Below are 27015 nucleotides of genomic sequence, written 5' to 3'. Positions count from 1 at the left end.
ACACACAAACAACCTGAATGGAAATATTTGTGTCATAACAATACACTTCCAAATAATACCGCAGATCCCTTGCATGTTTGATTCTGCGTAGAGTTTTGAAACATTCCTGATCCATCCCATTTTATTTGATTTGCCTTGTCACAGATTCTGGATAGCAGTGAGTATTACTCCTGCCTTTCAGAGGCTTCAACCATTTCCCCCTTGATCTAGGACAGGGGTAGTCAAACTGTGGCCCTCCAGATGTCCATGGACTACAATTCCCATGAGCCCCTGCCAGCGTTCTGCATGTCCATGGACATCTGGAGGGCCGCAGTTTGACTACCCCTGATCTAGGAGAAACTCATTATAGTGCAGTCCGAGAACACACGATCTAGAGTTCTTTCTTGTTCCTTTGGAGCTCCTTTATGTGAGCTTTACCTGAATTGGTCAAAGTTAAGGGATAAATGCTGCCTTTGAGATGGTTCAGGTAACCGAGCTGAGAAATGGCTTCATCACACACTGACAGTCATGGTTCTTAAAGCTCCAGCACCTTGCTGCAAAGAAATCATTCTTATGACTCAGATACAAACATTCCTCTTCAGAGCAATTAACTATCAGTTTCCTTTGATTATGAGGGCGCAGACTTGAACGCATATTTCAATCTCTTTCAAAATTCATATTGGCTCTCTTTGTGGAAGGAAATGAGTAATCATTTATGACCAAGGAAATACAGAATCTTTTAAAAAGAAATAAAAATAGAAGTTCTAGACATCTGGACCGCTGAAGTGTTTGTTCTTAATTATACGTCACGAATAAGTTTATACGGAATTATAACAAGACCAAAATACTACCATTAGCCATATTAAATTAACCTAAGTTAGGGTAGCTGGTCTCCAGGGTAGTGGCTGGATTATAATCAATGGCTGCTTCGGAAGGTGAACTCGATGGCATTATATCCCATTGAAATCCTTCCCCAAACTCTGCTCTCTTCATGATCCAACCCCAAAATCTCCAGGTGTTTTCCAAACTGGAGCTGGCAGCCCTAACCTGAATTCTTCCTCTGTTATTAATATGAATAATAATGTTTACATTTAAATACATAAACAACGTTGTGTGAAACCTCTCTGTTAACTGCATTTGATGGTTAGGGTGGTTGTGCATTGAACACTGGTTGTGGGTATCTTTGCCCGGTGACCGGAGGCAACTAGTTTCTCTATTAGTTTATCTGAGTATTTCGTATTGGGTTGGCTTTTGACTTTAAGTCTCTTCTCCCTACGAAACAAAGGCAGTGCTGTCAGCCTAACCTATCTTACATGTTATTACAAAAATAAATTAAAGTAATAAAACATGGATGCTGGGGGCGGGGGGGGGGGGGAACGACCCTGAATATTCCATTTAAAATATTCCACTTTTACAAATGCATGCTGCTGAATTGCGAGGCCTTGCAGGAGAAGATCCATGCTATCATTTTCTGCCACACCATTTTTTTAAATTATTTGCAGCTATCATGTGGTAGGCACCTACATCTGTCCTGTCTTATGAATGGTTTGAAACAGTGCGGATAAAGAAAAGCTGGGCTGCATTTAGGAATGTGTCAACAGAACAAAAAGGAAAAAAATGTCAGGCGATAGATGACTGACTGATTTATTATACTAAGTCCCTATTCATTCTGCCGTGCTGGCTTTGCTGGTGGGATAAAAACATTCACCTAGCGCTGGAGCTGTCCACAACAATTAAATTGCTCCCCACTCCAGCTATGGAGAAAACCATATAAATGAGTAATAGCACCATCTTGAAAGGCGGTTCCTTATCCCCAAAGGTTTTGTTAGCTGTGGGAAGGGGGGGGATCTCCCTATTCAGTCATTTCTCAGGTGGGGGGGGGGCTGCAAACAGTGGCTTTAAGTGTTTTCCATTCCATGTATGTGATCAGTGAGCCTTCAGGCTTCATTTGCCTTCCGATATGGTCATAGAGCTAGCTATGACTGGCTACGTGGCATCACTACTTTCGTGGCATCATCCCTGATTGGCTAGGCAAAGGGAGAGCCAGGAAGAAGGAAAATGCTGCCAAATCGGCAGCACCAGCAGAGAGGAAATCACCGCTGCAACAAAAGAAGGGTTCTTGAAGGGGTACGCTTCACCTCCATCCACAATCCCTTTTTACTCTTAAAGCGACCACAGCCAAGCAGTCTGCACAAGCTCTGCAGCTATTTAGAACAGGCAAAATAAAGACAATGGAACTGACAGGACCCTTCTGGTGAGGGTTTATAATCTCCTTTAGATTAGATTGCCAAGATAAGGGCAAGGTGGGGGGGGGTGCTGGAGAGAGAGTAAGCACCACCAGGCAGAAACCAATGCAGGAGCCATAGTTCCAGACCTAGATGTGTAAAAGAAAGACTCTCCTGATCTTATTCTATTTGACTAAAGCAGGGGTAGTCAAACTACGGCCCTCCAGATGTCCATGGACTACAATTCCCATAAGCCCCTGCCAGCATTTGAGGTAAACTGCAGAGGATTGCATTATCACTATCACCATTAAGGCCAAGTTTTATTCAAGGTATAAACTTGACTATTTGAAGAAGTATGCATGCACACAAAAGCTTACACCTTGAACAACATTTGGTTGGTCTTAAAAGTGGCCCTGGACTCACTTTGTTCTGCTGCTCCAGACCAACAGGTTTACGCTCCGGAATACAGAAGTGTACAGTGAGACACAAGAGGTTTTCCGACGGGTTGTGCCCTGTTGCTCAAGATATTTTTAGCATTGTCAGCAGAAATGATGCTGACAATAAGGAATGATGCTGTGCAGATGTTAATTAGTACAGCAGCCGTTTTGGCAGAGAGCCTTCCAATTTATTCTCTCCTCCCCCCGGTTTTATGAAAAGAAAATTAAGTGTGCTGTGTTGCTGATGAAGTTATGCTCTCTTTTGCCTAATGACCCCCCCCCCAAAAAATGTTTTATTTACTCATCATTTCTAATAAGGGTGGTTGTAGTGCTGATGTTAACACTGATGAAATCCTAAGGCTGATTCGCAGCCGGTCGCTACACCTACAATGAACCCCCCCCCCCCATGCCTAGTATCAGATTAATGTGAATCTGTAAGGATCATCACCGAATCTTGAAAGATATGTCAGTAATTCTAGGCAGCAAACCTCATTTAAAGATCTTATGCAGACCAGTAAAATACCCCCTCGCAGATGGGTCTAGTTCTACCACATGATGTTGAGGGGGGAGGATTCAAATTACTGCTAAGAGGTGACTCCAAAGCCAACAGATCCCAGAGATTAACCAGAGTCGTCACCACTTCCTTGCTCAGGATTTTGCTTTCCCCTAGTGGATACTGTTCTCTTCTTTTCCCATTTGCATCTCACGCTCTCTTTTGTAGAGAAAGGAGTGGGCTGCTTCTTTATTTTTAGGTTATCCCCTCCCCTGCCATAACCTAAAGATTTGTTCTTCCTCTGCTGCTTTTTATAGACAGGTAAAGCACTTCTGTGGGAGATGCTGAGGCCTTTCATAGTTGTGGAAATGTATCAGTTCCTCGATGCAGCAGCGTTTACGCCCACCTCCCCTTGTACGCACACGTGCATATGCACACACACACACACGTGGTTGCTTTTTGCACTGAACCTTAAAAGGAGACGCAGCAAAAGCAAGCAGATTTTCTTACAGATGACGAGTAGGGCTTGATCTGTAGCACAGAGAGAAGAGAGAGAGTCCAGGGACTGCAGCCCCCAGTACCTTTTACAGACAAGGTTACAACAAGCCTGGACTAGCATGGGCTTACTCACTGGTAGCCCCAAGGTCTGTGGAGTGGGATGGGCATTGGATACCCAACCCATGTTCCTTTCAAGCAGCAGCTGTGCAGTGTGCTGTGGCCCTAGCCTGTTTCTGTTTGAGAAATAAAAATATCTAAAACTGCTTGTGCCTTCTTCCCAAACTGACACAGGCTTTATCTCATTGACACGATCTTTTTGAAATATGAGGCATTCCTGATTCCTGATGAATGGCAAAGTGGAATATGGAATGGCTTCTGTAGGTTATTGCATCAGGGGTAGTCAACCTGTGGTCCTCCAGATGTTCATGGACTACAATTCCCACAAGCCCCTGCCAGCATTTGCTGGCAGGGGCTCATGGGAATTGTAGTCCATGAACATCTGGAGGACCACAGGTTGACTACCCCTGTCTTATATGACACAGAGATCTTCTCTAGGTTTAGTCAATTTAGAATTGCGTCTCCTGGAACCTTATCAGTACCTGTGCTGCTTTAAATACCATGAAATCAATTATACATTTTGTGAACTGAATACTTCACTTCCATTCAGTACAGACAGATCACCAGGGTAAACTGGGGTTTCGTAGAGCACCTCCTAATTGTGTTCTGTCATTTTAAGAGCAAGACACTTCAAAAAAAAAAAGGGGGGGTGTCCAGCCATTACCAAAAATTAACTCTTCCTGTTTTATTGCAGTTCCAGATTATCAAGAGCAGGATATATTTCTGTGGAGAAAGGAAACCGGGTTCGGATTCAGGATTCTCGGCGGCAATGAACCTGGGGAACCTGTGAGTGTTTTGAAATGTCCAACCAGTTCTGCTTTTTTATCTCTTTCCCTGCCTTGAACCTCATGGCTGTGCTAGCAAAACAAAACAAAACCAAAAACCAAAAACCTCAGACCCAGCGCTCAGCTTTGCTAAAAGTGTTGATCTTTGTTCATGGGGAGAGAGGACCGTGTCTACCAGCTGAGCCCCTTGAGCTGTTTTGCCGCAGCAACTGACCAGAACATTAAACAGATGTTAGCCACTCTGGGCTGCTGCTGATCTAGGTCACACTCCAGCCAGGGCTTCTGATCTCATTACCAGTCCCCTGAGCTGTCTAGCTGTATAAACACGGACTCGTTCAACAGAACTCTACGGCTCAAATAACTCAGCGTGAAACAAAGGAGGAAGGGTGGCGTGGAATTTAATCAGACTAAAACTCTCCATTAATAATATTAGATGAGTCGGTTGGAAGGAGAGTCTTTAACTATTCAGGGAGCAAAATTCTAGAATTGCCTGCCCTCATCATAGGGGCATCCTTTAGAGAAGATTCTGCTTTGAAACTTAGGTGAATGTATGAAGATGACCTACACTGAATCTGGCCCGGTATTATCTACTTGGACTGGCAGTTGCTCTCTGGCCTTTTCCAAGCTTGCAGCTTTAATTGTAAGAGCCAGGGATTGGATTTAAGATGCTCTCTGTGCTAATATGTGCTCTAATACTGACAATTTAGGTGCTATCCTTATACCTCATTTCATAAGAAGAAGAGCTGAGTTTTTTGTACCCTGCTTTTCTCTCTTAAATTGGCTTACAATCCCCTTCCCTTTCACTTTCCCTTTCCCTTTCCCTTCCCTTCCCTTCCCTTCCCGTGAGGTTGAGAGAGCACTGAGAGAACTCTGCCTTGGTTCACATACATAGGCCTCCTCTAGGTTCTGGTATAGGCCAGTGATCATCTACCCATACTTCTCCCTAGAGGACCAGTGGAGTCTTCTCCTAGTATGCAGGTATATACTTGAACTCTGAAGTTGGGATTGGAATGGGCATATATGGAACTTAGAAAATGTGTTGAAGCAGTTCTTGGATTTTCTTTTTCTATTTGGGGGTCCAACTGTCTAAGACAGTGAAGATATTTTTGCACTGCTTGTGAAGCACGCTGATTCCTTGGAGCCTTATGGTGTGCAGCTCAGTGGCTGACTTCTCTATGCTAAAATCTGCTCTTTGCTGTTTTAAAAGGCAACTGGCCCCACCCACTGGTGCTAATTCCTCTGCACGCACCACCGATCTTTAGAAGACAGCTTGGTGTAGTGGTTAAGAGCAGTGACCTCTAACCTGGAGAGCTGGGCTTGATTCCCCACTCCTCCACATGCAGCCAGCTTGGGTGACCTTGGCCAGTCAGTCCTGTTATCACAGTTCTGTCAGAGCTCTCTCCACCCCACCTACCTCTGTTGTAGGGCGAGGAAGGAAGGGTGATGGTAAGCTGCTTTGAGACTCTGTGTAGTGAAATGCGGGATATAAAATCTGTATAACAGGGTCAAATCAGTTCAAAGATGCCTGGGAGTAAAGGATCCTGCTTTGGTAACTGTGGATTAGACAAGACTCCTGAATGAATGAACAGCTCTGATCTCTGACCCGTACATTTTTTTCCGCAGATTTACATTGGTCACATCGTGCCAATGGGTGCTGCTGATGCGGACGGTCGCCTGCGATCAGGGGATGAATTGATCTGTGTGGATGGGACTCCAGTGGTTGGCAAGTCACACCAACTTGTTGTCCAGCTTATGCAACAGGCCGCCAAGCAAGGACATGTCAATTTAACCGTCAGGCGCAAAGTGGTGTATACAGGTAGGCTGCCATGTGACTGTGCAGGAGTTTTATTTTTACTCTGGATGAAAGTGAACTACTTTCTGAAGATCAAAAGCCTGTTATGGCAAAAAATAGCAATGCACAGGATTTTGTGTTTCATCTTCAGTTTCTGTTGCTGAGGCTGTCCAGACATAAATATAGACTGAATTGCTACCAACTTATGATTTTGATCGTTCATAACCAGTGGGACCTGTTGCGACTTTTTCAGGGACATGGTAGTTTGTTCATTATATTTGAAATCAAAAATGTTTCTGCATTGAAGCCAGTATACAGTGAACTATATGGTCTCTGGGTAATCACAAGTATTCCCTTTGGCTATTTACTATTTGTGAAGACAGTGTAATAATACACAGCAGTAATTTATTTATGCTGTGCTTTTCCACCCACGGGGGACCTGAAGTTGCTTACAATGTCATTCTTCCGTCCTCCGTGAGATCTTTGCAACAAGAACCCTGTGAGGCAGGTTAGACTGAGAGCTCTAACCCCAGGTCACCTGCCAGTTTCCCAGGCAGAATGGATTGAAACCTTAGTCTCCCAGATCCCGGGCTAGTGAAGGGATCTTTGACTCTCAGAAAGTTTATACCCCAGGAATCTCATTGATCTCTAAGGTGCTACTGGGCTTGAATCCAGCTGTTCTCTTGCAGACTAGCACAGCTACCTTCTGAAACAGATCTCAGTCCAACGTTCTAACCACAGTACCATGCCAATTCTTGTATTTTTATTCAAATGATATTTAATACTGAAGGGTCTGCATCCTGAAAATATCAGACTGTAAATCTGTATGAAACCACCAAAATACACCATCCGACCAATGAAAATTGTTGTAAAGAATTGCTTCATCATTGATCTTATGTGCAGTCTCACATGGGAAATGCGCATGAGCAGGCTTGCTATTGGGGAGATTCTTACTGCTAAAAGCTGGTCATGTCTGACCATTGGGGGGTGATGCCCTCTAGCGTTTTCATGGCAGACTCAATACGGGGTGGTTTGCCAGTGCCTTCCCCAGTCATTACCGTTTACCCCCCAGCAAGCTGGGTACTCATTTTACCAACCTCGGAAGGATGGAAGGCTGAGTCAACCTTGAGCCAGCTGCTGGGATTGAACTCCCAGCCTCATGGGCAGACAGCTTCAAACAGCATTTCTGCTGCCTTACCACTCTGCGCCACAAGAGGCTCTGGTAAAAGCTGGTTTACCAGTGGACAAAGTCTTGCATGATTCAGATCCAGAGAAAATTGCAACAGTTCCATGGCCTCAGCCTCAACTGCCTATGAAAATGCAATCACACCTGAATCCAGGTATCCAGGTTAACTGGAGGAGTGAGGGGACAACTTTGTTCATTCATGGGATATAAATTTGTTTTCTTACTCTCATTGGGTGCCATCATATCCACCTTCATTTATTCATTTATAAATTGTTTTCTATATCATCCCCCTCAAACTCACCATCTCAGGGTGGTGTACAACAGATTTAACATTAGTTAACATTAGTTACAGGGAAAAGAAACTATAAACAATACTAATTTTTTAATTAAAATATAAAATACCAATCATCAGCACTGATCATGATTAAGATCTGGCCTGTTGGAGTTACAAAAGTAAGGAGGTGGTGAAGGGAAGGGAAGGGAAGGGAAGGGAAGGGAAGGGAAGGGAAGGGAAGGGAAGGGAGGCCCAATCAGTTGTTTTGATGTACTTCCTGCTAGCCTCAACCATAAGCCTGGCAGAAGAGCCCCTGCAGAACTTAGTAAGCTCCGTCAGGGCCCTGATCTCTCTGGGGAGCTCATTCCACCAGGTGGGACCCAGGGCCAAAAAATCCCTGGCTCTGGTTGAGGCCGAGTGTACTTCCTTGGGAACCTCATCTGGTTGGCATTGCCTGACCAAAGTGCTCTCTGGGGAACATATTCAGAAAGGTGATCCCTCAGTTCAGCTCTTGGTTTATTTTCATTGACTCGATGCTTGCTTTCACATTTCCATCTGGCCTCAACACCATAAATTCCTTTTTCTTTTTCTTCGTAGGGTATGTGTTCTAGTACGCTGTGTTGCTTTTTGCTTTGGCCACAGCTCCCAGGCAACTTTCATAGTGTTCAGCCCCAATAATTGCCCACCTTCATTTGCAGGATTGGAAGATATTCCCTTTCTTGAATGATTAGCTGCTTGCGGCAGATTCTAGAGAGCAATTATTGAGGCATGGTTCCTTACTTTTGGAGAACAGCCAAAGATTTGGACTCCTGGTGAATTGGGAGAAGTCCCATTTAATTCTATCCCAGAGGGTACAATTTGTAGGGGCCACATTGGATTCCATAGCAGGAAAGGGCTATTAGACAATTTAAAAAAAACCAATAAAAATAGCGAAACCCATTCCCACCTAACCTTCCCGGTATGGCAACTGTATAAAAATGTCATAGTCATTAATGAGGGGACAGAAATCCAGGAGGAGATAAAAGCTTACCCAGGTAAGGTCCGTCCTCCCTCAAATGCCTGACAAAAGAGGATAGTTTTACTGGTCCTGCAGAACTTTGAAAGAGAATACAGGGCCGAAACTTCTGTTGGAAGGGCATTCCAAAGGGTTGGGGCCAGGGCTGAAAATATCCTAGCCCTTGTTGATGACAATTGGGCCTTTTTCAACCTGTGAATCTCCAACAGGCTGGACCCTAGGAGCAGAACACTCTCTTTGGGGTATATGGAAGGATGCAATCTCATAGGTATGATAGCGCCAATCCTCATAAGGCTTTAAAAGCCAAAACCAAAGCCTTGAATGTACTCCAGTACTCCATTGGTAACTAATGCCAGTAGCAAAGAACTGAATGCATCTGTGCATGACAAGGGGTTCCAGTCAGAACCCAATACCAATCCATTCTGGATCAGTTGTAATTTCTGCAATAGGTTCAAGTGCAAGCTCATGTTCAAGCGCAGGCTGAGCAGGAAAGGAGCAGGACAGGATCCAGAGAAGGTTGTTTTAAGAGCAGATGGAACCATTTCCTCATTCGGTCTCTTTGGGAAAGTCCCTGTACTGAGGGATGAATTTACAGTTTTTCTCAGGGGGGTCATAATCAAGTCCCTGCCGGCATTTACTAGCCAGGATGGTCAGAGATCGAGAGGACAAGTGGTAGGTCTCAGAGATCTCAACAACCTGTCAACATTAGCTTCCAAGAGTTGATTGAACTCTTCCAGTCTAAAGATGGCCAGGGGGAGGTCATGTACTGTTTCCACGCTAGGGGGGAGTTCATGGTGTAGTAATAGAACTTTATCTGTGAAAAATCCTGCAATTGCCTCACAGCTTAAGGCCTGATTAGAATTGATTTCTGTCCCCTCCAAGAGGGATATTAAGGTCTGAATGATACAAAATAATTGAGTCAAATGCAAGCTCGCAGAAGCAATGGAAACTGAGAAGGACCTTATTGGATTTTGCGGAAAGGTCAGAACAAATTAAAAAAACCCAAGGAAGTAGATAATCCAACCTCCTTGTACGGTAATACTGCCACCCCCTCTGAGTGGTCCTCTGGGCATTCAAAAGCCAGTCAAGGCCTTAACAGGGAACTTGGCTCCATCCAGAAATGTTCTTATTTTTCAGTGCTAGTATATAATTTATATATGTGCACCTTAATAAATACAATGTAGTTTTTAAAACCTTGTGTTTGATTCTTGGACAAGCTAAGTCGAAGCCTAGCCTGCCTTACCCGTGCTATACTACCAGAAAACAGATCTCAGTCCAATCAAAAAGAAATTAGCAATTTATTCATTAACCAATGGGGTTACTAATGTCAAGGTAGATGTGCCGATCCTAAAGCAGGTGATGTAATCTCATCTAACTCAAGGCCCGTTCTCATAACAAGCTAATTGGGAACAACTGAAGCCAATTGTCTTATCAGTATGTGCGGACAGTGTTAGGCTTCTCAAGGGCACAGGTGCAGCTAATTGGCAATACATTCCTGCACTAAAAGAAGCAAAACTTTCTCATGCAGCCCACTAAAGATTTTGCAGGGCCAAAGCCTGAACCAAAGTTCCATGAACAGGATTTGAAGCCATTATTTCAATACAAATGGTTTATTCAAACAATCAAGATGGCACAAGTTCCAAGATTCTATGCCAGGAAACTACTTTGATATGGTTCAGAGTTCAGTGCTTCCATTCAGGCCATCCATATTCCAGGAAACTTGAGCACTGAGGCAGACAGATTGAGCAGAGCAGAGATGCTCACTCATGAATGGTTCATAAATGCCACTTGCCTTGAACCAATCTTTACCCTCTGGGGAGTCCTGGAGCTCTTTTTGTCACAATAGAAAACATGAAGACTGCAAAAAATTTTCTTTCAGACAGGGAAAGACATGGGTCCCATAGAGGATGTGTTCCAGATTTATTGAGAGGCTCTTTCCTTTTTCTTTTGGCATTTCATTCCATTCCTTGTCAAGGTGATAGAAAAAGCTGGGAGAGAAAGATCAAATATGATCTTGGTGGCTCCATAGATGTTAGAAGAGCTTTATTGTTTTACATTAAGAGAATTCTGGAGTTCTGCAGGGATAGAGCACTGCTCTATCCCTGCTCCCAGTAGAAGAAAGAGGGCTTCTTCTCAAACTTTGTCCCAGTGGATTGCCTCAGCCATTAGGGAATGCTATGGTATGGCTAGGTTGCCTTGCCGGTTAAACATCTATACCCACAGTACTAGATCTACAGCTTCTCCAGCAGCTTTCTTTGATGGAGTACCATTGATGGAGATCTGTCAAGCTGCTACCTGGTCATCAGCAGACATATTTGTCCACCACTATGCTTTGGATCTTCAGGTGAGGCAAGAAGCTCAAGCTGAGAATGTAATATATCATTCACTCTTCTAGTGAGGTGAGTACGCTCTACCACCTGGTGAGTAGCTTTCTAGAATCCCCATGTGGGGCTGCACAGAAGATTGATGATGAAAACAAAGTTGCACTTACTGGTAACTATTGTTCATCAATTGTCTTCTGTGCAGGCACACATATCCTCCCCCCTCCTGCTCTTCTGTATGCTCTGGCTTTGGTGGTGTTAGAGGTACTGAGGGTGAGGAGCATGTGTTCCCTTGTGTATGAGCAGGTTTCTGGCTCGGGCACACAGTGCCCCTGGAGGCTTTTAGCTGTAAGAACATCTCTGATGTGAGGCCTGTTCATGTGCAGTCCCCATGTGTGCCTTCACAGAAGATACTTGATGAACAATAGTTAAAGGTACATGCAACTTTCTTTTCTCTGAGAATGCCTTTCTGAATAAACAGATCTTGGACTAGGGGACAGTTTTGGGTTTGGGGCCGTTTTAAGAAGAGCAAACCCAAGATGCGAATTTGTATCGGTTGACCCAGATACATAAACTGAGCAATTTGGGGAGCTTTGGTTCAGTCTGATGTCATGTTGTTAAAAACACGGCCTCTTGTACAGACTGCTGACTTAAGATTGTATTTTTGTCAAATAGTTCCGAAAGCTGAGAACGAGGTGCCATCTCCAGCCTCATCCCATCATAGCAGCAACCAACCTGCTTCTCTGACAGAGGAGAAACGCACGCCACAGGGAAGCCAGAACTCCCTCAACACTGTCAGTTCGGGCAGTGGCAGCACCAGCGGAATTGGAAGCGGAGGCGGTGGTGGGAGTGGAGTGGTCAGCACAGTGGTTCAGCCCTACGATGTGGAAATTCGCCGGGGAGAGAATGAAGGCTTCGGCTTTGTCATTGTTTCTTCGGTTAGTCGGCCAGAAGCTGGAACAACTTTTGGTAAGTCTCAAAAATAAATATATATATATATTAGAATGTGGTGCGGGACTCTATAGTTTTGGGCCAAGCAATGTTTTATCCTCATAAGTACTTTTGTGCTTTTTGTTTGAATAAGGCAGGGGAAATACAGTGGCTCAAATCAGGGGGTTCCTCGATTAATTAGGTGGGATTTTCTGGCACAGTTCTGATAATTCACAGAATCTCATTAACATTCTGCATATGACCAACAGGAAAATTTAAGTTGGTTTTTCAGTACAGTTTTTATAAAGAATAAGAGATGAGGTCTCAGTGTTATAATGAGAACAACCAGTGCTCAAATAGTAGCAACAGTTCATCAACATACCCTATGCAAATTAAGAACGTAAGAGTTCTGTTGGATGAGACCAATGGTCTGTCTAGTCCAGCATCCTATCTCACACAGTGGTCAACCAGTTCCTCTGGAAGGCCAACACCCAGGCATAGAGGCTGAAGCCTTCCCCTGATGTCATCTCCTGGCTCTTGGATTCAGATGATTCATTAATCTGTCTAATGGAGGAATCAGACTTCGGGTGGGTTGTTGCCTCTGGGGTCTTGGTTCAAATGGCAGAGCCATTGTGTGCCTATAAGCAAGTGGCCTTCCTTGGTACATGGTAACTGCAGGAGTGGCCAAGGAGGTGCCTTAAAAACACTGGTGCTGAATGCAGGGAATACCTTCAAATGTATTCAAAGCCGCAAAAGTCTGAAATCATATTAATAACCTGCTTAAAGACATGTTAAAATAGCCTGATTAAAAATTAGACAATGAATGAAATGATACAAGTGAAGGATTAGAACACTTAGCACGAAAATAACTCACCTGTCCCATTAAAGTTTAAAAGCCCATTTTGAAGGCAGGTGGATTTTGCTGTTCCTCCAGAATCCAGTCACTGCACTTGCCTCCTTTACTTTTTTTAAAGAGTTTTTTTGCTCCCAGACTATCCCAGTAGTAGATGGTAAGCAGGGGGCAGCCATGGTTAGTCACTTAGATGGGAGACCACCAAGGAAGTCCAGGGTCTGGAGAGGTGGGCAGTAGTAAATTACCCCTTACGTCTCTTGTCTGACAGATTTGCTATAAGTTAGCTACATATTGTTGCCACTTTCCACACCCAGGCTCATGTGGAGAGAAGTGGTCCTCCAGATTGTAGAGGGTCTCAAGATATGGAATGCTTTGAAGGATGAAGCCATTACCTTGAACTGACTTAAGAAGCCAACTGGTAGCCAGGGCAACTGCTATATGATTGGTTACATGTGATGGCCACATCCAGCCCCGGCCACAAAGGCAAACAGCTGTATTCTGTTCATTCCAGACTCTTAGGAGACATGCACATGCTTAGATGTTTTGAAATGTGTGAATTACTAGGGTCTTCAGTGATGGAGTGAATGCTGCCTCTGATACCTGTGTGACCCATTCTCGGTATCTGTAATGCCTTCAGCATCATAAGACCTTTGAGTGTTTGGGAAGCACCATTTAGCTCAAGCTGTAGCAGCCGGTAGTAACACAGGCCAATTCCCAGCAAGGACAGGCTATTAAGCATTTCAACGTATTTGCTTGTATAAGTATTTCAAACGGCTAGTATCCCATTTTTAAAGGTTCTTGCCCCACTTGCTACAATTATACATGGCAGAACCATGGAAATTGCTGGACTCAGTGTGGCAAGTGCATAGGGCACTTCTTCAAGAAAGACATCAGATTTGATGACATGGCCTAGTATTTTGTCTACAGCTGCATTATTTGTATATCAAGTCTATCCCCTGAAAGCTGTTGATGTGTCAAATGCATCGAGCCCTGTTGATTTGGGATTGGCCCTTCCAATATCAGAGGAGATGTCGTTCCAGTAAACTCAGCCTTCAATCAACGATTGTACTTATTTTTGTTTTGTCCCAATTAGGCAAGCAAATAAGACCATGGCTACAGAAGGAAAAAGAAACAGGAAAGGTTTTTAGCTCCACAGTTATTAAGAGTATCATGGTTTAAGTCTAAATCTGGATAAGCCTATTCCAAAACAATCACCGAGTTGCATTAGAGAGGGTTTTTCAGTCCCTCTGACTCTGATTTGAACTTGCTAAATCCAGGGCTTTTTTATCACGGGTTTTAAAATGAATCGGCAATGGGCATCTCATCTCCCAACTTCCTATTCGCAACATAAATGTCTACAGCTGTGGATTATAACGGCAGTAATTTGTAATTAGATCATAAGAGGGGAAGAAAGGTACACTTTCTCCCCAAAAGGATCCGTTTAGAACTGAGGAGTGGTAAAGGGCTTGTATCCTCCAGCAATTCTCAGAGAAGAGGAAAGTGCAATTGGAACTTACAATATCGGTTTGATCCTAAAGGAGTCCCACTCTGCCTTCCAACGATAGCTATTAAGAGGCCATATTTGCAGATAATGAAGCAAGGTGCAGTCATTAAACCAGCCAAGGCCGATCCAATTGCTTTTGAATCGTAGGTGCAAGAGACCATAATAGGGAGAAAAAAAAGCCTGCCTTGACCGTCCCTGGCTTCCAATCTACATACTTCCCACACAAAAACGCGCGTGTGAAGGCTTTAATGAAGTGTTGTGACACGGATGGGAATGGCCTCTTAAAGAAGAGCATTATAATGGTTCTGCTTGTCAAATTCTGTTTGAGTATAAGATGGTGAACGTGTTCATTTTTGAAAGAAGCTTGTATGATGAACTGCTTGCAGCTAGAAAAATATGTACTCCGTGAAAGCAAATAGATGTTTTGACTTGGGTTGTGTTTTTTTTCTCCTCCCTGTTCCCCATGAAAACTTCTCTTACCCCCACATACTGCATGAGACGCTTGCCCTTGGCTACACAGTGCTTGCCTCGTACCATAGAGTTTCCCTTTACATTAGTTGTTAGGTAGATAGCCTTGTGGAGACGCCAGGTCAAAATTGTTGTATACCAAGGAAGGAGTCCTCCATTACACGGATTATGTTCAGAAGGAACTTGAACGGCTAAAACCTCATCTCATGTGAGATAGTCTGTGTGCCATGCTCACCACTGTAAGATGCATAACAGTCCATTCTGTCAGTCACCTTACCTTCCAGTGGTGAGTGAGCATTCTTATACCTTGCCATTTTTTAACTCTTCCTTTGCTGTGATCTTTCTGAAACCGTCACACACGTACATATGTCTAAAACTACTAATAAATGTGATGATAGACGTGGATCCTGGGATAAATGGATAACTGTTGTGTCTTAGAATAATGCTGAAATGATCATTATAACCATGTACCAAGTCATCAGATCTGTTGTGCCAGCTTTCTTTGTACCCCAACCTTCCCCAAAGTACCTCAGGGTACCATACAAAGTGTGTCCCCACCATTTTATCATCCCAACAAACCTGTGAGGTAGGTTAGTGAATTAACCAAGGTTGGTCCCCAATCCTATTCTCCCTATGGCTTCACACCATCGGGAAGTGTTGAGGAAACTAAGCAGGGTGAATATAGAACAAATCTGGGGATTAGAAAGATGGAACCGAAGACAAAATCTTGTTAGAAAGAGAGTTCGGAATCTCACATCGCGTTCAGTTTGAACTTGGAGTTCAAGACCAAAAGATGGGTTCGAGAAGAAAGCTGAGGGCAGAAGTTGGAACCAAATTAGAGCTGAGCCAAGCAAGAGTTATACTGGAGTAAAATAATGGAAGGGATGTGAGGAGAGAAGCTCAGTCAGTCTTGGCCTGATAAAACACAGCAGGAGCAGCAGCCTGCAACGTAGAAATCCAGAAGGGCAAAATGGAGTGCTGTGGGTCTGTCCTGTTGAAGGCGATCCTCCCCATTTCCTTGGTTTACAAATAGCCATTCATACAGGCTAGCTGGGTCTGGCCAGTGGAGCCCATTAACGGTTATGATCCGTTTGGTATAGTTCATAAATTATGTCTCACTTGTTAAATTAAAAATGTTTAAGAGAAAGGATTTTAAAAATAGATGTGTTAGAAACTGCAGGACCAAACTCAAAACAGTGCCTTCCCTAAACTGTACTCACTCTACTTTAAATAGTTTAAAAGTCATATAATAATAATGTTTAGTATGTTGTAGTAATGCCCTGACCTGGATAGTCAGGATAGCCTGATATTGTCTGATCTTAGAAGCAGAACAGAGTCAGCCCTGGCTAGCATTTGGATGGGAGACCTCCAAGGAATACCAGGGTCATGATGTGGAGGCAGGCAATGGGAAGCCACCTCTGAATGCCTCATGCCTTGAAAATCCTACAAGGTCAACCCTAAGTCAGTCGCAACTGGATAGCAAAAGGCGGGGAGGAAGTATTACTAATAATATTCGGCATTTGTGTTGCTCTTTCAGTGTATGCAGAGTTTCATGTATATAGCCACCGTAATGGAAACCATAGCCCTACAGTATAGGACTGTTAGTATCCCCCTATCATTGATGGGGGCACTGAGACCTAGTGAGTCTGTGGCTGAGATGAAATAGGAATCAAAAGCTTCTCATGTTATTGCTCAGTGGCTTAGCCGCTGTGCTACATCATGCTATATTTTCAGGCTCTCATGTATATTAGCCCTCTGTAGACTTTCTGTTTACATGAACTGGGGTCCATCAGCAGTGTGTGTGAGCTGTACATTCCACAGGATTCTCCGGTGGTCCAGGGTGCGTCAGACTCCACATATTAGAAATAGTTCTTCCCCGGAGGCAGGCAGGGTCACTGACTAGGCAGTAAGGAGCTGTTGACTGAGCTCCATTTACAATTTAGGAATCCCTGCTCTAGTTGCTTCTCTTTCTCCCCTCTTTCCTCTTATATCTGTGTTCTTCTCCTCCCACAGCCCTGGATTGGGACTATGGGATTTGAGGCCATGGGGTAAACAGCTTCAAGCCGTCCTAGTGGGTTTTCACTAATCTGTGAGACTCTCCCCACACAGACACACATTCTCCTTATGAATAGAGGAGATTGTTTTCCAGGAAGCCACCTTTCTGCAGAATGATCAGCAAGGGAGATACATGGAGACTGCCCCATGCTAGGACCACCGAGAAGGGAGATTCCCTGTAAGTGAAACAAACATTCCATTCATAAGGATGGAAGCTGTAATTGCATGAAAAATCTATACATTGCCTCATGCATATAAGACAGCAGCTTTGCAGATCAGGTGCACTGCAGAGACCCTCAGTCTCCCCAAATACACCACTGGCAGTTTCCCAGTTTGTGTGAACAGATGAACATCTGCAAAATGCTGTTCATTTTAATGTACGTTTTATCTATTAATGGCTGATACATATAGCATAAGAGTGCTCTTTGCTCACTATTACAGTGTCCCAACATTTTTTAATTTCCTCTGTCTTATAAGTATACCCAGCCTCTTTGTCAACAAGTTTAATGAAGATCTTGGTGTATTTTTTAAACAATATTATGAGTTTATTATCCACACAAGAAAAAGTCAGCCATGCCACAAGGATATGTTCCAGTTTCTCACATGTATTTCCAACATTCATTGGGATTTTCTAGATAGATAAAGGTAGCGTTTTCATGGCAGACTCAATACAGGGTTGCCAGTGCCTTCCCCAGTCATGACCGTTTACCCCCCAGCAAGCTGGGTACTCATTTTACCGACCTCAGAAGGATGGAAGGCTGACTCAACCTTGAGCTGGCTGCTGGGATCGAACTCCCTGCCTCATGGGCAGAGCTTTCAGACTGCGTATCTGCTGCCTTACCACTCTGCGCCACAAGAGGCTCTTGTGGACAATGGCCACCACCTACACCACTCATGTGCGACCTTTTAAACTTCCTTTTGTCACACTGGTTTTAACTAATTCTCACAATCCCTCATTTGCCACAGCCTTGCCGTTCCCTTTCAATGCATGCTATATAGTTTTGGTGGCACAATGTGATTCATTATATATATAAGAAATGAGATACTTTGGATCCTCACCTCAGCCGCAGCATTACTGGGAATCCCTCAGAGTTTCTTCTGGATGGCTGAGTTCAGTAACCATGAAGGAACTGGAAAGAGAGATGGAAATTTAAGTTGATAATAAATTAAGATATAACAGCATGCTCCAGGGTCATTGTGAGAATGAATGCAGCCAGGGACATAAGCCAGTCAACGCTGAATGCTTTTATAGCCTATGGATTTCAGTTGGAGTTAAGCACCACTATAAGGATTGATGGCCCTTAGAATGCAGCCACATTGTGCCTAAAGAATGAAAAAAACAGATTGCTTGCTATAAACACGATACAGTTTAGGATCCTGAACATGGCCCATTGTCAGGAGATACAATGGCCACCACCTACACCACTCAATGTCAGTGGTTGTGTCCATTTTTGATGAATTAAAAGCTGCAGCAAAGAAATGAAGAATTAACTGGATTAAGTAAATTATTTATTTCTTGGCTGCAGCTTTTTAATTGACCAAAAACAGACGCAAGCGTGGCGGCTCCGTGACATGAAGTAGTGATGAAGTAGTGATGATGATGGCAGGAGAGAGATTGCATTAATCCTAGATCACTAGCTCTTTTCTTGTCTTGAGTTGTCTTGAGTTGAGCTTCAAGGCAGTCAGTGGGATTTACAGATAGATGAATCTAAGCAGATTCACAATGCAATCCTGGTTGTAAGTCTGCTTACCAGGGTACCGTCAGGGTGCTAATTGGAGCTTTGTCGGGTTTGAGACACTTGAGCTATTTGAGACCCATTTGTCTTGCTAGAGATCGCAAACAGGGAAGAGTTATCAAATGGCTTCAAGGTGAACAGTCCTGGAAAACCACACAATCTAGTTCTGTTCTGCCTTTAGTGGCTCTGCTCCAAGCCTCAGACAGTTCCTTTGTTCCTGTTGGAAAAACCCTCCAGTTCCTTATCATTTTTACCCATGGTGTGTTCATTAATAGAAAGGATCACAGTGGATTTTAGGGGGGGGGGACTATACTCTTATTCCTTAGTAGGAATAGAACTCTTTCAAAATGGAGAAAGAACAAAACATTGGCAGAAGCGCAAAACTACTGGCTAAGACGTTATTACAAACAAAAGAAAGTAAAAAAAGGGTTGCATTCCCTTCTAGTGGTTTCAGGTTGGAAGTCCAAATCTTGTCTGATTTTATTTTGAGGACTGCGGAGCACTGCTGCAGCCCATTTGTGCAGTTCTGAGCCAAATTAACAGGAGAAAAAACTGTAAGTGTGCAGATGGATTACCGAAGGAGCCATAGAGAATAACCGGGTTGCGAGTTCTAATTTCTGCTCGCCAAGTCAATTGCCAATGTTTTGAACACTGGCAGCAATGCTATCCTTTAATAACTTTTGCTTGATGCATTAATTAATTAACCCTTAACCTTCTCTTTCCCTTTTCAACCCTTTTTTTCCTTTCCCCCTTCACCATGTTCCCAACGTATATAAAACAATTTTTAAAAATGCACCCGCGCCAAACAAACAAAAAAAAATCACAATATCAATGCAAAAGCAGGCAATGCATGTGTGGCCATGCCTCACAAAATAGGTCGGATTATTGAGGGGAGCCCAGCAGACCGCTGTGGGAAGCTGAAAGTGGGGGACCGGATACTGGCCGTTAACGGATGCTCCATCACCAACAAATCACATTCGGACATCGTCAACCTAATTAAAGAAGCCGGGAATACAGTTACTCTGCGCATTATTCCAGGGGATGGTAAAGTATACATTCTATCTATTTCTCCCAAGTGATGATTGCTTTTTGAATGGTCCTTTTGAGTCGCTCTGAGCTGCTCCCTCTTACAAGTATTGACTTCTGAGAAGCACAAAAGCATTGGGCATATTGTGAAGGAGACTCCTCTGTTAACATTCTACCTTCTTACTATGTTTTACTTCTCTGTAACTATATCAACACTCGCATGGGGCTAAGGGGGGGAGATGCTATCGGTTCGGAGAAAAGTTCCTGTAAAATGGCGCCTGTAAGAGCTGAGAAACTGAAGGCAAATTACCAAGCTAGGTCCACAGAGTGACCACTGCATTCTCAGATGAATGCTCTGTACTTGTGTGTTCAGAATAGAATAGATACTCCCACTTGCTTTTGTTTTGTTTTGTTTTAGGGTTCTCCTATCTATGTTCCCTTAGGTGTCTGCAAGTTTTCTGGGTTCTGCTTTTCAGAGAGTTGCCAGGCATACGTCAGCATTTAGGTTTTAGATGCACAGCTGAGGATGTAGGATTTGGGTTTGAATGCTGCACCATTAAAGCACTGGTACACCGCAGCCATATGATGCTATGAAAGCACCATCAGCTCTACCAGTGTCATGAATATGGCATATTTTTGGGATCATTGAAGTATAGCTCCAGCCATGTACACATTTCTTAGCATTCCCACAACCTGTATCATCTTGATACAGTACTGTATACCTTGGACGATTTGACCTTATAAAACCAGTTTCTAGTGAGGCTTCTCAATTGATATGTGTATTTATGACCGAATATGCATGGCATGCCCCACCACTTCCTGCATATGCACAAGGGAGGGAATCCCGCAGGGCGTGAAGACTGCCCCTCTGGAATTATTACAATAGAACTGGGGGTCAGCAAACCCTCTCGAATTAAGATCAGAACTGGGATCAGCCACCTTTCATGATTAGATCCAAACTATATCAAAATTCAGAGCAAAATAAAAAAGTATAAGAGAACCCATCATCTGCATAACTGAAACTATAAAACGTAACATTACTGATAAATTGACACAGTCTATAAAGTTGCCGCAACCCAAACACTGGTTCTTGTGTGTCCATAGGAAATGACATACACAATAAGTACCTTGTACAATTGTTTTCATACAGTGGCATAAATCTTTGCATGTTTCTTGCCCGAAGTACTGGCAACTGTTTACCCCAATCATTTAAGAGTGGAAGAAAAGACCTGGTGGATCAGGCCAGAGGTCCTAATTTCCTACAGTGGCCAGCCAGTTGCCTGTTTTCCCTTCTTTAAAGCATATCTAAGAAATCCTTTAGTCCTTTAAACAGCCATATTTGCTTCTGTACTGAGCCACATTCGGCTCTGGGACCTCTGTCTTAGAAGCTTCCATAGTTGTGTTCCAGTTGTGTCTCAAAGTGCTTCACTGCTCAGCTTGGTGTGTGAGTAGCATAATGCAGGGATGACTTTTGCTTGCTCCTAAAGACTACAATGATAGAGAATAAGGGAAGAAGCAGTGCCTCGTGAATGTTGACAACAATCATTATTGGAAGACTCCGCAACATTACTGCACAATTATATTAGCGTAGAAAAATACTGCCATGTCAATTTGCAGTCAGTTTAACATGCCAGGCATATCTCTAAGTTCTCTTTTTTGTATGAATGAAATTTAAACATGGTGCTTGGGCAGCCGCAGATTATCACCCATTTCCTCGATCCTTGCCATTCTTGGTGACGTTGTCATGCTAAAGGGCCTTGCTGGGCATCAGGAAGCAAATACCGCTCTTTTGAGTGGGTGGATCCTAGTCCTCTTGAAGTATGAGTTCATTACACCTTTCTTAAAGAAACATTCTCTGCATCCTGGCGCTTGAGCCATCTCTCAACCAGGTGTAAATCGAAGTCCTCAAGGAGGTAATGGCATTTTAGTTCCAAACACTATGTATTTTCAATATTTGTTTCAGTCTGATTTGGTGACTACTTCTATTAGCCCTCACTTGGTTGACTGTGTTTAGTACCCTGTGCTGGGCAAAGGACAAGGGAAGGGTGGCCCTATTCATTCTACAACTCTTCTTAGCATCTTTGGGATCATCAACTACTGTATTCTTCTGGACTGCCTATGCAGGCCAGATGGTGGGACTCCAGTCTTGTCACGTTTTGCATTTTCCAGATGATGGCAATGTGGAGTTTCAGCTCTGCCCCCAATATCTGCCCTGCATCATTCTTTCTTCAAGGATGATAACACCCATAGGAAACAGAAGATTTCTGTTTCTCTCCCAGTATGTCCCCAAAAGAATGCTACTGTCAAGCGACATACATCTTTTAAGGGGCCCCAGTCCTAGGGAGATTAAATTGGCCCTGGCCCCGGCCTAGTGGAATGCTCTGTCAGATGACATCGGAGTCCTGTGGGACTATCAATAGTTCCACAGGGCCTGAAACAGAGAGCTGTTCCGTCAGGCCTATGGTTGAGGCCAGCAATAACATCTAACTCAGTTTGGCTTCTCTGCCTGACCCCTACCAAGCTGAGACTCTGAACTTCAGTTCCTGAATGACCCCCCTCCCCCATCTCCATGAAGAAAACACTATGGTAGATTTTAGTGAAGAGGAACTAAAGAGCCTGCTGACGCGGGTGAAGGAGGAGAGTGCAAAAGTTGGCTTGAAACTCAACATCAAGAAAACAAAGATCATGGCATCCGGCCCTCTCAATTCATGGCAAATAGATGGGGAAGAAATGGAGATAGTGAGAGATTTTATTTTCCTCGGCTCCAAGATCACTGCAGATGGGGACTGCAGCAAAGAAATTAAAAGACGCTTGCTCCTGGGGAGGAAAGCTATGGGAAATCTAGAGAGCATCCTAAAAAGCAGAGACATCACCCTGCCAACAAAAGTGCGTTTAGTCAAGGCTATGGTATTCCCAGTTGCAATGTATGGCTGCGAAAGTTGGACCATAAGGAAGGCCGAGCGTCAAAGAATTGAGGCTTTTGAACTCTGGTGCTGGAGAAGACTCTTGCGAGTCCCTTGGACTGCAAGGCGAACAAACTGGTCAGTCCTAGAGGAGATCAACCCTGACTGCTCTTTAGAAGGCCAGATCCTGAAGATGAAACTCAAATACTTTGGCCACCTCATGAGAAGGAAGGACTCCCTGGAGAAGAGCCTAATGCTGGGAGCGATCGAGGGCAAAAGAAGGGGACGACAGAGAATGAGGTGGCTGGATGGAGTCACTGAAGCAGTAGGTGCAAACTTAAATGGACTCCGGGGAATGGTAGAGGACAGGAAGGCCTGGAGGATCATTGTCCATGGGGTCGCAATGGGTCGGACACGACTTCGCACATAACAACAACAACAACTTTGTTGATTTATTATTTTGATTTATAGAATTGTAATGTAAACGGTTAGTTATTAATTTGAATCAATTTTAACTTTTATAGGGATTGTACTGGGCTCCTAAATTTAGGGTGGAATATAAATCCCAGAATAAATTTTTAAAAAATAGATAAATAAATGTGATCCAAATAAATAAATGGTGCTCGGTGAAAGACCATAAGCTGAAAGTCAAACCAATCACAGTAGTACTGCTGTCTTTAGGGGCTCAGCTGACCAAAAGTGGCAATCAGCCTGTGCCATACTGTATACCCCTCGCCCTTAAAAGGGCAGGTTTACAACCTGAGCCCAGTCTTGGCTTTGAATCCCAAACCGTGGTGCAAGCCATCTTTGACCATGCTTCAGCTTGTACACCAGTTTGTGATAGGTTTTGAAAGGAAGCGGCTTTGCTACAGTCATACATACAGGGCTGCTGTAGGAACTTTGCCGCAAAGCAGCCTTGGGAAAGATGTGTGAAAAGCTACAGAAACCCAATGAAATGTACAAAAGCACCACTAGCATTTAGGGCAGATACCCCATATGGAAATGAGCTTAGATACTCACTGAAAACTCTGCTTTGAGAGCCCCTGTCTTCTGAGGTTAAACTGGAGCTAGGGCCCTTGCTACAAAAATCTTGTCTGGAGGCATTAACTGGCCATCCTTGTTATTGTCAAAAAAATATATTTACTTTGTTGGGGGGGGGGGGTGTGATTTCGCTTATTGCTTTTATTTATTTTATTTTTCTTGACATTTCTCCGGGGAATTCAGAACAGCTTAAAGTGTGTTTCCCCTCCTCAGATTTGTTCTTACGGCAAACCTGTGAAGTAGGTTAGTTTTCATGAATATCTGGCTCAAGGTCACCAAACAAGCTTTGTGGCAAAATGGAGATTTGACCCTGGACCCTCTAGGAGCTAACCTGACCCTCCTGCTACTAATCCATAGTAGCTCTTTGGATGCCAGTGGTTGCCAACTATTTTTTTTTCTTGTAGAATTTTGTTTTTAAAGTTGCGAGCCACTACATTATTAATAGGAAAACTGAAACATAAATATTTTGAAGAAATTCATTCTAGAATGTTTACAGTGAAGTCCTAAGCAGAGATACCCTAGGGATGCTGCAGGTTTAGTAGCTAATATGTTTGATGGCTGAACATATTGTCAACTATCAAACACACGTGTGAGTTTGTCTCCTGATGAACTCCTTGAAAGGCTGTCAAATGGGAATTCCCTCACAAAATTGTTGCTAAGTCATTGCCTTGCTGGATCTAATGAGAGGTTTGGAGGTTGGGCTTAAAACCTGATTCTCTACTGACTCTTAGTTTGGATTGTGATGGTTGTTGGATAGTCACAAGCCGATTGCAAACAGATTTATGAAGTGTCAATTGATTAGCTAACTGACCACCAAACTGGCAAGCGTAATGTCAGCCAGCAGGTGTTCAAGGATTCCTAGATTACACCCTTCTGAATCATCCTTCAGTGGGCTGAGAAGAGGGCAGACCTCCTCTCACATTACAGACTTCCTCTCACATTGGTCTGGGATTCCCATCATGTGTCAGAGTTATCCCACATAAATTGTGGGTTGTCCTCTGTTCTTGCATTTGCAAGTAGTGGTCCCTGGGTAGTTTCAGAGTGGAAAAATGGCACAAAGAGTGAAGCCCATTCTTCAGGAGCAATAAATAGTTTTCTTTCTGAGTTAAAACTGCCTTTATTTTTTAAAAACCCCACTGCTGAGCCAGTGGTCTCTATTCTTTCCTTGCCCTCTTTGACCTTTCTGCCATCTTTGATACTGCTGATCATTCTCTCATGCTTGAGTCCCTTCACACCTTCGGTTTTCATAACTCTGTTCTCAGCTGCTTCTCTTCCTACCTATCTAATCACTCATTTATTGTTTCCGTAGGCAAAGCTTTTCTTCTGCTTTGCCTCTCTGTTGGGGTTCCCTCAGGCATCTTTCTTACCATCAAAGGCCTCCATTACATTCACCTTCCCTTTTATCTTTCTGTTCTCACATCCTTTTCTTCTGTGTCTTTGACCTCTCTTCCTTCAGCTCCACCATCCTCTGCCATTCAAAGGATTCCTTCTTCCTCAAATGACTTTGCCATCTCTCTCTTTTGTGCTCACTGGTGTGCAACTGCCTCAGAGAAAACCTATGTGATACCAATTCTCTCAGTGCCTTAAAATCCCTCCTAAAACCCACCTTTCCAACTTGATAAAGTGCCGTATACACTGAGGGATAATAACAGCATGAAGTTAGCACTAGTATGAGGCTTCATCTTCTATGCAATATTCATAAACACACCATGACTGAAATATATCAACAAACTACAGTTTGCACAAACTGTGGCTTGCAGTTATGACCATCAAACCTTAATATGACATGGTGCTATGCTTGTTGAGACAGAATCCTGAGATTAGGGTTGCCAAACTCCAGGTGGGGCATAGAGATCTCCCAGAATTAAAGCTGATCTCTAGACCAGTGATCCCCAGCTCCCGGTCCAGGGACCGGGACCGGTCCATGGATCTGTCGGTACCGGGCTGCGGCTCCTCCTCGTCCTCCCCGGCTGCTGCCTCAGGATCTGTCCTGCGACTCTGCCGCCGGTTCATCTTTGGTGCTCCTCAGTAGCCGCCATGGCTGGGGCTCCCCCTCGCCGTGGCACTGCGCAGTTGCTGCTGACAGCACCCCCCAGCGGGTGGCGGGAAGTCAGGGGTGCCAGGGGGGAAAGCAAGTGGAGCAGGGGCTCTGGTGGCAGCAGTGAAGCCCCTCAGCAAAAGACTACCCCTCCTGGGCCTCAGTAAAACTGTCAAGTGTTGACCGGTCCCCGGTGATAAAAAGGTTGGGGACTACTGCTCTAGACTACAGGGATCAGTTTCCCTGGAGACGTATAGCAGCTTTGGTGGGAGAACTCTGTGGAATCATATCCTCGCTAAGCTGCCAACCCAAACTCCGTTGGTCCTAATCCAATACTCATATAGTCCAAGGGTGGCCAAACTGTGTATTTCTGGATGTCCATGGACTACAATTCCCATGATCCCCTGCAAATTGTCCCTGCTGGTAGGGGCTCATGGGAATTGTAGTCCACTAACATCTGGAGAGACACAGTTTAGCCACCTCTGATATAGTATCTTGTCGTAAGCCAACTCTTGCCTTTTTAACCAAGACTACGGGATAGGAACATTTTAAATGATTTTGTTTTAAATCAAAAAAGTGATTCAGATTAGGAGCCCAGCCAAAACTGCTTTCCTTGTTTCATGCCAATTTTAAAAAAATGTTGAGAAGAGTCTTCTGTTTTTTGGGATAGATCCAAGTGGGTAGCTGTGTTGGTCTGAAGCAGCACAATAAAACAAAATCAGAGTCCAGTGGCACCTTTAAGACCAACAAAGATTTATTCAAGGTGTGAGCTTTCGAGTGCAAGCACTCTTCTTCTTGAATTTTGAGAACAACTTAGTCTGAGGAAGAGTGCTTGCACTCGAAAGCTCACGCCTTGAATAAATCTCTGTTGGTCTTAAAGGTGCTACTGGACTCTGATTCTGTTTTATTGTGTTTAGGGATGTTTGACTGGTGTTGCAAAATATGTGTATTATTTCAATATAGTATCTCTTTGCCCTTTCTGTCCTTGACTCATTTACACTTCGCAATGTTTAATCAGATTGATTACAATCTGTGATTTTTGTCAATGGCATTACTGCAGCTGGCATGGTGATATCACAGAAGCATATAAATAAAATTAAAGGGGCAATCATGGCCAATCAGGGCGGATGGGTGTTGTGAACAAATGAAGACAGGCTTCACGTCCAGAGGTGAAACTATGCCGAACAACAGCTGTAGCCCAAAACATGGAAGCATGCTGAGCAACATTGACATTGTCTGACAACATTAATATTTTCACTATAATTTCTTTGATTAAATATTCCCCCTTAAATATCAAAATTTGTGGATATTTGCTTGAGACTTCATTAGGAGTTAGATC

The 27015-nt window shown here is 43.7% G+C and overlaps 1 protein-coding gene across 29 annotated transcripts in view; it reads left to right on the top strand.

Moving 5' to 3' along the window:
• Positions 1-27015, top strand: part of MAGI1 (membrane associated guanylate kinase, WW and PDZ domain containing 1) — a 566279-nt gene that overhangs the window by 528136 nt on the left and 11128 nt on the right. For 17 of the 29 annotated variants that reach the window (XM_077325070.1, XM_077325078.1, XM_077325089.1 and 14 more), the window contains 4 exons: positions 4444-4535; positions 6158-6350; positions 11798-12091; positions 19509-19712. In XM_077325070.1, coding sequence (XP_077181185.1) covers positions 4444-4535; positions 6158-6350; positions 11798-12091; positions 19509-19712 — 783 coding nt within the window. The remainder of the gene's footprint in view (positions 1-4443; positions 4536-6157; positions 6351-11797; positions 12092-19508; positions 19713-27015) is intronic. The other 12 variants (XM_077325087.1, XM_077325076.1, XM_077325068.1 and 9 more) reach the window with 3 other exon arrangements.

The sequence above is a fragment of the Paroedura picta genome, chromosome 3 (assembly GCF_049243985.1).
Source record: "Paroedura picta isolate Pp20150507F chromosome 3, Ppicta_v3.0, whole genome shotgun sequence".
Lineage (NCBI taxonomy): Eukaryota > Metazoa > Chordata > Lepidosauria > Squamata > Gekkonidae > Paroedura > Paroedura picta.
Note: the sequence above shows the minus strand (reverse complement) of the source record. Positions and strands in the feature narration are given on the sequence as shown.